This window comes from Carcharodon carcharias, chromosome 14, assembly GCF_017639515.1.
Source record: "Carcharodon carcharias isolate sCarCar2 chromosome 14, sCarCar2.pri, whole genome shotgun sequence".
Classification (NCBI taxonomy): Eukaryota; Metazoa; Chordata; class Chondrichthyes; order Lamniformes; family Lamnidae; genus Carcharodon; species Carcharodon carcharias.
In genome coordinates this window covers 130,656,209-130,668,759 of record NC_054480.1, presented here as the reverse complement: position 1 = coordinate 130,668,759, position 12,551 = coordinate 130,656,209, and the positions used below count along the sequence as shown (strand labels likewise).

Here is a 12,551-nt window from a genome sequence, read left to right as displayed (position 1 = left end):
AACTGAAGGCACTACTGCACCATTGGTGGATTTAAAGGGAGTTGGTGATGCATACAATGTCAGAGTCAGAGGAAATGGAGCATAGTGTTGGGGTACATTGACTCATGGTTGTAGACATAAGATTGTCAAGGCAGTGGATGGTTTTGTAGCCCTTGCAGATTAGCAAGTGATGGCAAGCAGTGCTTATTGTGGAACAGAATGCAGGTGGTTAAGTTTTGGACAAGTTGAAGATTTTAGAAATTGATACTTGGACATGGGAGGTGTCAAGACCACAGATAAAAGGTTTCAGCAGGAGAGGGGCTCATGTCAGCATTTTTTGAAAGGAAGCATTGTAAATATCTCCAAGGATCAAAGGAAGCTATAAGAGAATATTGATAAAATGGTGGAATGTATAAAGAATAACAGGTGGAATGCGATGTTAATAAAGGTATGGTGGCTTATTTTTGAAATGTTTAAAAAGGCATTCATTTTACTTTGAATAGGAGGAGGCTGTATGGTATTGGTGAACATAGGAATTTGGAGTTTCAATTTTACAAGATATTTAAAAGCAGCACCTCAAGTGCATTAGACAGTAAAAATGCTAATGGAATATAAGGTTTTATGCCAAGAGGCCAAGATGCAATGGTGGATTTATGTAAAGCTTTCGTAAGACCACAAGTGAATGTGAACTCCATCGCACTCTCAGTCTGATGAGTCGCATTACTAAGATCCTTCTTAGTACTGATGAATAGGACCAGGAGCAAGATAAACCAGAAATTTCAGCTCTTCAATGTAGTTTTGTATAAGATAGAGGAACAAGAAATGGTATGCATGCTATCAGAAATAACCATTGAGATGAAAAAAGATGTGCTCTATTGATTGTAGTAAGGCTTTTGATAAGGTGAAACATGAAGAACTGATGAGCATGTTAGAGTCTCTTGATCTTTAGGGCAAGGATCTTGGACTGATAAGAAATCTTTATTGGGAACAAACTGCAGCTGAACAATCCAAGCGATTTTGTGATTAAAAGAGGGGTCAGACTGTGGTGTGTTTCTCCATTTGTACAGTGAAAATATTCTCAAAGATTGACGACTGCCCTGGATTATTAGTTGGAGGTTACAACTTTAATATTATAAGATACACTGACGATACCATTCTTATTGCCAACTCTGAAGAGAAATTGCATAAGATTTTGGAAAGAGTAATGAGTGAGAAGAAAGGGCTGAGCCTAAATTGTAACTAAAGAAAATATCTAGTAGTGTTCAGAAAGAAAATCATACCAGGATGTAAGATCACAGTGAAGAATGAATAGGTAGACAAATTTTGTTAACTAGAAAGTTTGTTAACATTGGATGGAAAGTGCGATCGAGAAATAAGACAAAGGATTGGAATGGCCAAAGATACATTTTAATGAAAAAGTTTATGATCAACTAAAAATTAGGCATGAAAACAAAGCTGAGAATCCTGGAATGTTACCTCACACTAATTTTGACCTACAGAAGCAAGTGTTGGACCAAAATGGAAGCATTGCAGAGAAGAATTGAGGCTGCAAGATTGTGGTTTTTGAGGCAAATATTGAAGATACCTTGGACAAGTCATACTACCAATGAAGAGGCACTAGCAAAATCTGATACCAAAAGAACTCTGCTGACCAAAATCAGGAAGAGACTGTTGGAATTTCTTGGGCATGTAATAAGAAATCATGATTTAGAAAATCTGATGCAGATGGTAAAAGAGATCAATGTAGACGAAGAACAATCCTTCTAAAGAGCTTCACAAACTGGATGAATGTGCCACCAATGAAGATGATCCATGCCACCAGAGCAAGATTAACATGGAGGTCCATGGTCACCAATACCCTCTTAGTGCATGGTACCGGAAGAGAGAGAGATAGAGAAAGACCACAATTGTATTACTGTGTGTAGTTTTGGAATCCACACCATGGCAGGTTGTTCTGGAATTTGATGGGATGCAGAACACATTCACTAGGGCCTGATATGAGAAAATCCAAACATGAAGAAAAACTTGCAAAATTGAAGCTGTTACTGTTGGGACAAAGGACATTACAGGCCGCTTTGATAAAGGTGTTTTAAATTATGAAGTGATAGTACAGAGTAGATAGAAGTAGATTATTTCCAGTGGTTGAAAGATCTAGAACATCCCCCACCAGGATGGTCTGAGGGCCCTTAGCTTCTTCCTCGAACAGAGGCCCGAACAATCCCCATCCACCACTACTCTCCTCCGTCTGGCTGAACTTGTTCTCACACTGAACAATTTCTCCTTCAACTCCTCTCACTTCCTCCAAATGAAAGGTGTGGCTATGGGTACCCGCATGGGCCCCAGCTATGCCTGTCTCTTTATGGGGTATGTGGAACATTCCTTGTTCCAGTTCTATTCTGGCCCCCTTCCACAACTCTTTCTCCGGTACATCGATGATTAGTTCGGTGCTGCTTCATGCTCTCGTCAGGACTTGGAAAAATTTATTAATTTTGCTTCCAATCTCCACCCCTCCATCATTTTCACGTGGTCCATCTCTGACACTTCCCTTCACTTCCTTGACCTCTCTGTCTCAATCTCTGGTGATAGACTGTCCACCAATATTCATTACAAGCCTACCGACTCCCACAGCTACCTCGACTACAGCTCCTCACACCCTGCTTCCTGTAAGACTCGATCCCATTCTCTCAGTTCCTTCACCTCCGACGCATCTGTTCCGATGATGCTACCTTCAAAAACCGTTCCTCTGACATGTCCTCCTTCTTCCTTAACCGAGGTTTTCCACCCACGGTCGTTGACAGGACCCTCAACCGTGTCCGGCCCATCTCCCACGCATCCGCCCTCACGCCTTCTCCTCCCTCCCAGAAACATGATAGGGTCCCCCTTGTCCTCACTTATCACCCCACCAGCCTCCGCATTCAAAGGATCATCCTCCGCCATTTCTGCCAACTCCAGCATGATGCTACCACCAAACATATCTTCCCTTCACGCCCCCTGTCGGCATTCCGTAGGGATTCCCTGGTCCACTCCTCCATCACCCCCTACACCTCAACCCCCACCTATGGCACCTCCCCATGCCCATGCAAAAGATGTAACGCCTGCCCCTTCACTTCCCCTCTCCTCACTGTCCAAGGGCCCAAACACTCCTTTCAAGTGAAGCAGCATTTCACTTGCATTTCCCCAACTTAGTCTACTGTATTCGTTGCTCCCAATGCGGTGTCCTCTACATTGGAGAGACCAAACGTAAACTGGGCGACCGCTTTGCAGAACACCTGCGGTCTGTCTGCAAGAATGACCCAAACCTCCCGGTCGCTTGCCTTTTTAACACTCCACCCTGCTCTCTTGCCCACATGTCTGTCCTTGGCTTGCTGCATTGTTCCAGTGAAGCCCAACGCAAACTGGAGGAACAGCACCTCAACTTCCGACTAGGCACTTTACAGCCTTCCGGACTGAATATTGAATTCAACAACTTTAGGTCTTGAACTCCCTCCTCCATCCCCACCCCCTTTCTGTTTCTTCCCCCTTCCTTTTGTTTTTTCCAATAAATTATATAGATTTTCCTTTTCCCACCTATTTCCATTATTTTTAAATATTTTTAAATCTTTTATGCCCCCCCCACCCCCACTAGAGCTATACCTTGAGTGCCCTACCATCCATTCTTAATTAGCACATTTGTTCAGATAATATCACCAACTTCAACACCTCTGTGTTCTTTTGTTCTTTTGTCTGTGACATCTTTTGATGATCTGCTCCTATCACTGCTTGCTTGTCCCTACAACCACACCACCCCTCTCCGCTTCTCCCCGCCCGCCCCACCTTAAACCAGCTTATATTTCACCCCTTTCCTTGGATTCACCTAGTTCTGTTGAAGGGTTATGAGGACTCAAAACGTCAACTCTTTTCTTCTATGCCGATGCTGCCAGACCTGCTGAGTTTTTCCAGGTAATTCTGTTTTTGTTATGGAGATATTGAGATAATATTAAGTAGGAGATTTAAATTGAAGAGCAGAAGGTGCACTTTTTTGTCAAGGGTTGTGAAGTGGTGGCATTTAGTACCAGAGCTGGCGATTGAAGCAGAGATCATTTCAACATTTATGAATAGGCTGGATCGGTGGTTGAAGGAAAGCAGGATAAAGGGGTGTGGGAACAAGTTTGGCATATGGTATTATCCAATGGGAAAGGTGAATCAACTGTGGCTGACAGAAGACGTTAAAGGTTGCTTTAGATCAAAGGAAGTGGCTTAGAAGGTTGCCAGAAAAAGTGGTAAGCCTGAGGATTGGGAACAGTTTAGAATCCAACAAAGGAAGACCAAGAAACTGAAAAGAAAAAGAGAATATGATTGCAAGATAGTGAGAAACATAATGGCAGGCTGTAAAAGCTTTTTAAAGTATGTGACAAGGAAAAGATTAGCAAGAACAAATATGGGTCCATTACAGGCAGAGACAGGAGAATTTATAATGGAGAATAGGGAAATAGCAGAGAAACTAAACAATCACTTATAGTGTGTCTTCATGGAGGAAGGTACAGAAAATCTCCCAAAAATACTAGGGATCCAAGGGACTTGTGAAAATGGAAAATAAGGAACTGAAAGAAATTGGTATTAATTAAGAGGTAGTACTTGGAAAATTAATTGGATTGAAGGTTGATAAATCCCCTACATCCTAGCATGTTGAAGGAAGTGGCTCTGGAGATAGTGGATACATTGGTAGATTCTATAGATTCTGGAAAGTAGCAAATGTAACCCCATTATTTAAGAAGGGAGGGAGAGAGAGAGATAATTGAGAAATATAGATCTGGTTGTTTGACATCTATAGCAGAGAAAATGTTAGAATGTATTATCAAGGATGTGATAACTGGACACTTCGAAAATAATGGATATGATTGAGCAGGATCAACATGGATTTATGAAAGGGAAATCATGTTTGACAAACCTGTTGGAGTTTATGCAGGATATTACTTGTAGCATGGATAAAGGAGGACCGTTGGATATGGTGCATTTGGATTTTAGAAGGCTTTTGATAAAGTCTTATGCAGGAGCTTGGTGAACAAATTTAAGAGCACACGAGATTGGGGGTAATATACTGCTGTGGATTGAGGATTGGTTAACAGACAGAAAACAGAGAGTAGGAATAAAGGCGTCATCTCAGGATGGCAGGTTGTTACTAGTGGGGTGCCACAAGGATCAGTGCTGGGGTCACAGTTGTAGATAATCTACATAAATGATTTGGATGTGAGAATCAAATGTAATATTTACAAATTTGCTGATGACACAAAACTAAGTGGGAATGTAAGTTGTGAGGAGGATGCAAGGAGGCTTCAAGGGGATTTGGGTAGGCTTAGTGAGTTGGCAAGAGCATGACAAATGGAATATAATGTGGAAAAATGTGAAGTTATCCACTTTGGTAGAAAAATCAGAAAGGCAAGAGTATTTCTTAAATGGTGAGAGTTTGAGAAGTGATGATGTCCAAAGAGACCTGGGTGCCCTTGTCCATGAGCCAATCAAAGCAGCAGGCAGTTAGGATTGGTATGTTGACCTTCATCGCAAGGGGAATTTGAATACAGGGGTCAAGATATCTTGCTATAATTGTATAGAGCCTTGGTAAGACTGCGCCTAGAGTATTGTGTACAGTTTTAGTCTCCTTATCCAAGGAAGGATGTATTTGCCATAGCGGTAGTGCTGCGGCAGTTCACCAGGTTAATCCCTGGGTGGCGGGATTGTCTTATGAGGAGAGATTGAGGAAAGTGGACTTGTATTCCCTAGAGCTTCAAAGAGTGATAGCTGATTATTATTGAAACTTACAAAGTTCTTACAGGCCGTGACAGGGTAGATTTGATAGGATGGTTAACCGGGTTAATGAGTCAAGAACCAGGGGACACCGTCTCAGAATAAGGGGAAGGCCATTTAAGACTGAGATGAGGAGGGATTTCTTCAGAGGGTGGTGAATCTTTGGAATTCTCTACCCCAGAGGGCTGTGGAAGCTCAATCACTGAGCATGTTCAAAACAGAAATCAATGGATTTCTGGATACTAATGACATCAAAGGATGTGGAAATAGTAGGGAAAAATGGTGTAGAGGTAGATGATAAGCCATGACCTGTTTGAATGGCAGAGCAAGCTCAATGGGCCAAATGGCCTACGCCTGCTCAAATGTTCCTTTTAGGACTATTACTTGTGTGGAGGAGAAACCCTAATAAAGACGGTTGGGTTGAATTGCCTATTTCCGTGTTGTACTTTGTACGATGATGGCCTAGATTTTCAATGAACCTGGATGACTCAGGAGCCCTTTAAAAATGGTGGGTGGGACCTGATTCCAAGATAACTGCCCCCATTTCTGTTTTCAGCAATTTTCACTCATGTGCATAAGGGTGAGGACAGTCAGCCTACATTTAGCACCCCCACCCTTGCTGTCTCCATTGCAGAGTTGGGCAGTTTAAGCCCCCCTGCAATTTTAGTTGGAGTTGGAATTTACCTTTTGGTAAGTAAATGTGGTTCACAGTCTCACAGAGAAAAAGTATGAACTGTGGAGTCCCAAGTTGGGAAAACAAAAAATAGTCACTCTCCTGGAATTCTTTAATTGACAGACTTTGAAATACAAAAAAAAGTTATTTCACTTTCAATAGTTAGATGTTGTAATGTAAGTTAGATGTGTTTCTACTGCACTGATTGATTGATAGAGTCTGTCCTGAAAGGTTAAGTTGATCATTACATCGGTCAGCATGTGTGAAATGTTGAGATGCATCAGAGTACTTTTCCATTTGGCCATTTTCCCTTTGGGGTAATAGTCTAAGTGTTTTAAATGTCCAGAGTCCTTCCTGATATGGGAAGATAAAATATCAGCAGCTTCCACTTGAGAAAAAAGCTTTCACCTGCTCCTGGACTGCTTTGATTAACAGGATATCTGGTGTAGCTTTGACAAAAAAAGACCACCTGTTTTTTTAGTTTCAATAGACCCATTTTTACATTTCCTAGGATTATAGCTAAGCCCATTATGAATACTTTGCTGAGTTTCAAAAGATCCAGAACCAATTATCTCAGTAGAGGGTTGTATTCACATTTTGATTGACAGTTTTATGAGTTTGTTAAAGTATTATCTGTCTTTGATGTGGTTAGTGAAATATATGTTTGTTTTTATAATAGATTGACCACTTGAAGGTATTTATATTTTTGAATCAGGTTAATGAATGAGAGTCTTTTTCAGGAAGAAATGTGTTGGAGTGAAAGCTCTATTAGATTGTTAGAAATTTAATTTATTTTCATCTCCATTTCGAAGATATGGCTCCTGAGACCTGTCCATAGTGGATATTGGGTGACTCTGGAAGATGCATGGGGAGCATGGAGGGAGCATCTGCTTTGGTTGCAGGAGGGTGAGGTGTGAGGGTTTGACAACCTGACTTTCAACATTAAAATGGGGCCGATGTCCCAGTAAATGGAGGTGGGCATTCTAACCTGCCAGCCTGGCCATCGGCTCGTCACCATTGCTACCTCAGGCCTGCCTCCTAAGGTTACTCCATCTCATCCCCGCCTCCACAAAAATTCAGCCCCATGTGTTCGTTTATAGCACCTCAACTACCATTCCAGCTAAGATCAGTTAACTCTGGCACAAGTCAAAAATTAAACTTTCTGTTCTCTGGCTCAGCAGTGCATTTACCAACTAAACATTGGGTCCAGTCAATTGTGTAGGATGGGGAAGGGGTGTGGGAAATGACTTAATTTTTAGCAGAGGGTTTTGATATTTTTTTAAAAATCCAGTGACCCCACTTAAATGCAGCCTAATTATTTTGATATATTTAATCATGATCGTGATTATCCCAATATTTAGAGACTTTTAGATAAATGAAGATACAAATCTTGGTCTCACAATACCATGTTGATTTTCCCTTCAGTGACCTACTAAATACATACAGGAGCCGAACTACTGAATTAACAAACAAGTAGGCCTGTTTCTGCACTGCACATGCTATATAATAATCTGTTGGTGTTTATTTTCTCTTGAGTTTACTGTGGGTAAAATTGGGTGGGATGGCAATGATGGACACACCACCCATCTTCTCAGCCACCACTGGCATTTTACCACTGGCGAGGTTGGTGGCGCATGGCCCTCCCACCCTTAGGCTAATTAGGGGCCTCTTCCTGCTGCCACTAGTATTATAATCTTCATCTAGAGCTTTTCAATAGAAATATTATTGCATCACTCCATTTTTGCTGCTTTCCCTTAACTTGAATTCCCTCTTCCTCGAAAGCCATCTATTCTTAGGTTACACTTGCAGCTGACATCAACACATTGCCCACTAAGACATTGAAGGAGTTGTGTTCTCTTTGATAAACACCTTCCATGAAGCTACTGGAAACCTGCAATATGTCAGCCAATATCACTGGATAAAAGCAAAATACTGTGGATGCTGGAAATCTGAAATAAAAACAGAAAATGCTGGAAAAACTCAGCAGGTCTGACAGCATTTGTGGAGAGAGAAAAACAAAGTTAATGTTTCGAGTCCGTATGACCTTTCTTAAGAGCAGAAGAGAAGTGGAAATGTGATTAAATTTATACTGTTTAAGGAGGGTGGGGCAGGTGGAGCTGGATAGAAGGCCAGCAATAGGTGGGGGTGAAGGAGGGATTGAGAAAGGTGTCATGAACTAAAGGATAAAGGGAAAAAAAGTGTGTGAAGATACACTGGGGAAAAAAATCTGTGAGCATGAGTAGTTATACTAAAATTTTACACTTGGAGTGGCAATTCTGGGAACTGTGATTGTACACTAATCGGTAGCACACTGGTTTGATAATATTTTTCATTAGCTTGTGTGTTCAAAGGTCAGATGACTAGTTGTGAACATATACTGCTTTGCATTTGGTTAATAACTTACATGGTTTCCTGCTCCCCAGCCAATAACCCAGTGTCTGAATAGCTGAAGATTGTTTTGCATTCAAAGAAGGAAAACATGTCTCCCGTCATTTATTTCAACAGTATGAAGTTTGTAAAGTCTGGGTTCTGTTGAAGAGTCATACGGACTTGAAACGTTAACTGTATTCCTCTCCGCAGATGCTGTCAGACCTGCTGAGTTTTTCCAGGTATTTTTGTTTTTATTTTGAAGTCTGTAACACTTGTTTTACTTAGAGCTGTTGTCAAACATATGATTTGGTCATGTCCATAGCCTGTGGTTTGGATTGATAAATTTTGAAAATAAATGCGCAAACCTGTACCTTTCTTTAGCCCAACAATTAAGCAAAATTGGTGGACTTCCTTTTTGATTTTGTCCAAATAATTTATTTAGGGAGTGCATTCAAATTCATGATCACACAAGGAAGTCCAGAATGGGATAAGGCCATTCAGTCCATCAGTGCCATTCTATCGTTGACTTTCTCTTGCACCATCTGGTGATCTGCAACTCTAGGGAATATTAATTTTCTTGCAGTGCCTCTCCATGGGGAGAGCAGCGTTGTTAATTCTCTCTGTAATGCTCAATCCAGTTCTCAATAGATATCCATCCATTTATCTCTTGATCCCAAATCTTCTACCTTCTGGGTTTCGGCTCCACTATTCTGTGAAGATTCCTATGAAGTTTTATTCTATCTCTAACCTTCAACGATAGACATTTAAGTAGGTTGTTTGCTTTATCCTCACCCATACTGTTCATTATCTTAATGACCTGTACTATCAATCTCTTCAAAGTAATTTTAGTCCCTCGAGTCTTTCTTCATTTTTTAGTCGCTGAAGGTCTGGGATCATCATTTTGAATTTGCTCTTTTGCATCAACGTTCTTTTTGTATCAGGGGGAACAAAACTGCATGTCATACTCCAGAATTGGCCTCGGTCATCAATCTGTATAATGTTCATTAAGTAAATGTTTAGAATATTACCGCATTCAGCTTTGAACATATCTCAGAGAAAACTTCAGTTACCGGAAAAAGCACTGCTGTTGTCCAGATCAACACCACAAAAGTGTAGTTTTGCCCAAGAGCTTTGTGCAGGTGTTAATTACACAAGTCGTTGTAATTCCAGGAAATAACAATGAAAAGACACCTGAGCTACTAACACGTATGATTGCACCTTTTCAGGATTGAGAGCCCGGTCTTGTTTTTCACTTTCTTTCTCTTGTGTTGAATCTGCAGCTTAGAAATAGGTCACTCAACCCACCTGGTTTAGGCCAGCATTTATGCTCCAGATGAGGTTCCTCCCACTTCTCTGCATCACATCTCATCAAAATATCCTTCCTCCCTCATGTATTTATCTAACTTAACCATAATGCACCTATGCTATTCACCTCAATTACTCCTTGTGGTAGAGAGTTCCACATTCTAACCAGTGTACTTCTCTGAAACCTATAATAAATCAGCATCCTAACATTGGGAGGGCATGCTCAGATGAAATCCCTTGTCAAAATATAGTCTTAGGTGAATACTGAACAGAATTTCACGATTTGTAGAGACAAATTTTTTTGACAATTTATTGACAGAAGTATTTCCCACTCTGCTCCCTGTCCACACGTTGATGAAGCCCTTCGAGTAGTGGGTTTTGTTTGTAGTGAAATTTTCATACGAACGTATGAATTAGGAGCAGGACTAGGCCACTCAGGCTCTTGAGCCTGCTCTGCCATTCAATAAGATCATGGTTGACCTGAATGTAACCTCAACCCCACATTTCTGCCTACCCCGATAACCTTTCACCCCCTCGTTAATCAAGAATCTATCCAGCTCTGCCTTAAAAATATTTGAAGACTCTGCTTCCACTGTCTTTTGATGAAGAGAGTTCCAAAGACACTGAACCTCTGAAAGAAAAAGTTTCCCTTCTCTTTCTCAACTTTCCGTAACTTTTGTTCAAATAAAGCAACATAGGTCCTTGAAAGGAAGGGGTGGGAGGAGGCGGCGGATGAGAAAAAGAGACCCTAAAGTTACATATGGAATGTCAAGATACAAGCTGCTAACCATGTGAAAGGAAGTAGAAGAATTTATTTGCAATATTAAAACCTCAGTAAAGGCGAGGTTGAATTTAAGTATAGCTCATCTGAAAACGTCTCTGCACACATACTAATGCAGAAGGACGGACTTTGCAATAGATCATCAGTCTCTTTGTTTACATATTCAATCCTGTGTGCACCCCAAAAGTATCCAAAACTTGCCAGTAAATATCCAGAATCAAAAACCTGGAAGGGTACTTTCAGCTTGTACTATAGTTGGAATTTTCTCTGTAAATAAAGGCAAATGTTTTGAAATTTCAGAACGGAAAGAAACGCATTTGAATATCATTTCAGTTTTTAGAAGTGCTTAAATTGTACCAATCCGCACACCAGAAGTAACATTGTAACTATTTTGCCAAGGATCTATATATGGGATGAATGAAGGGATTTGTTCAATTCATTCAGGGTATTTTGAAACGGTGAATGCAAACCTTTTGCTGCATATCTCCCGGAAACTAACATCATGATTTTTTTGCATCTTGAAATGCCAGTGCAGCAACAAGTTTGACTGATTCTCAGTGGAGACAACAGTAGCTTGTCTTTGCTCTGTTTGTTTGACCAATGGACAGGAGAGTTTTGACAATGTTTTAATTAGTTTTGGATTTTCCTGCATGCAATAAGGGTAGAATTGGAAAGTGTTTGAAATGACTACTTTGGGTTTGTCATCGAAGTAATGCAATTATCCACGACAGAATTTACAGTGTAGGCTGCTGTAAAATTGGGACGTTTGCAAGGTTTTTAGGGAGGAGTAAGTTGTTACACTGAAGGATGTCAAGTTGTGTAAAGATACTGAACTGCAACTTCTATTTCAGGTTAATGCTTCATGAAGGGTTCTGTCAACCCGTGGTTAAAGGATACAACCTAGGAGATTGTCTCTTGTTTGAACGTATGCTTTGCAGCAAGTGCCTTTGCCTGAGATGATATTTCAAATCTGGCGCAATGTCGGTGATGGTCGTCGACCCTGGTCCTACAGAACAATTCCTTCAGCAAAATGGTTCTTGAAGCTTATCAAAGAGGTTCTAAAATATTGTCTTAAATATGTTTAACAGTAACAGCACTCAAAAGCTTTAAACAGCCAAACATAGACATTGAAAATGTGCTTTTTGAAAATGCAAAAAGCTGCTGTGTTCCTATTTTACATTCTGCTGATCAGATTTCTCCTACATTCACAAGCCTCTCTAACAGATTGTACACCAAGAAAAACTGTGAATTTTGAAGGTAAGAAGCCAAGCACTTTTATTAAAGATTGTACTTCAGTTGAAAATCAAGTAGCATTTACTTCCACTTCTCCCACCGCCTCCAAAAGTAGAGCAATAGTATTTTGTATTTGAGCTCTTTTTCCACTTATTTGGTTTTTTATTTGTTCTTAGGATCTGGATGACACTACCATAGCTGCATTAATTGCCCGTCTCTAGTTGCCCTGAAGGTGGTGGTGGGCTTTTTCCTTGAAACTAATGAATTACTGGGCACTTCAGACCCCATTGAGAGTCAGCAAAGTTGTGTAGGACTGGTATTGCTTGTAGGGTGAAGGGGCCAGGGCTGGAAGGTTCACTTTCCTGAAGGACCATTTGTGCATGGCAACCTGCAGCTTTCATTGCCATTTTCTTTCTGGTGCTCGATTTT

At 40.7% G+C, this 12,551-nt stretch overlaps 1 protein-coding gene across 2 annotated transcripts in view; it reads left to right on the top strand.

The window, feature by feature from the left end:
* LOC121287377 (semaphorin-4E-like) overlaps positions 1–12,551 on the top strand; it is a 71,197-nt gene that overhangs the window by 18,427 nt on the left and 40,219 nt on the right. For both annotated transcript variants that reach the window (XM_041205193.1, XM_041205194.1), the window contains exon 2: positions 11,741–12,146. In XM_041205193.1, the coding sequence (XP_041061127.1) occupies positions 12,023–12,146 (124 nt within the window). In that variant the 5' untranslated portion in view covers positions 11,741–12,022. The remainder of the gene's footprint in view (positions 1–11,740; positions 12,147–12,551) is intronic.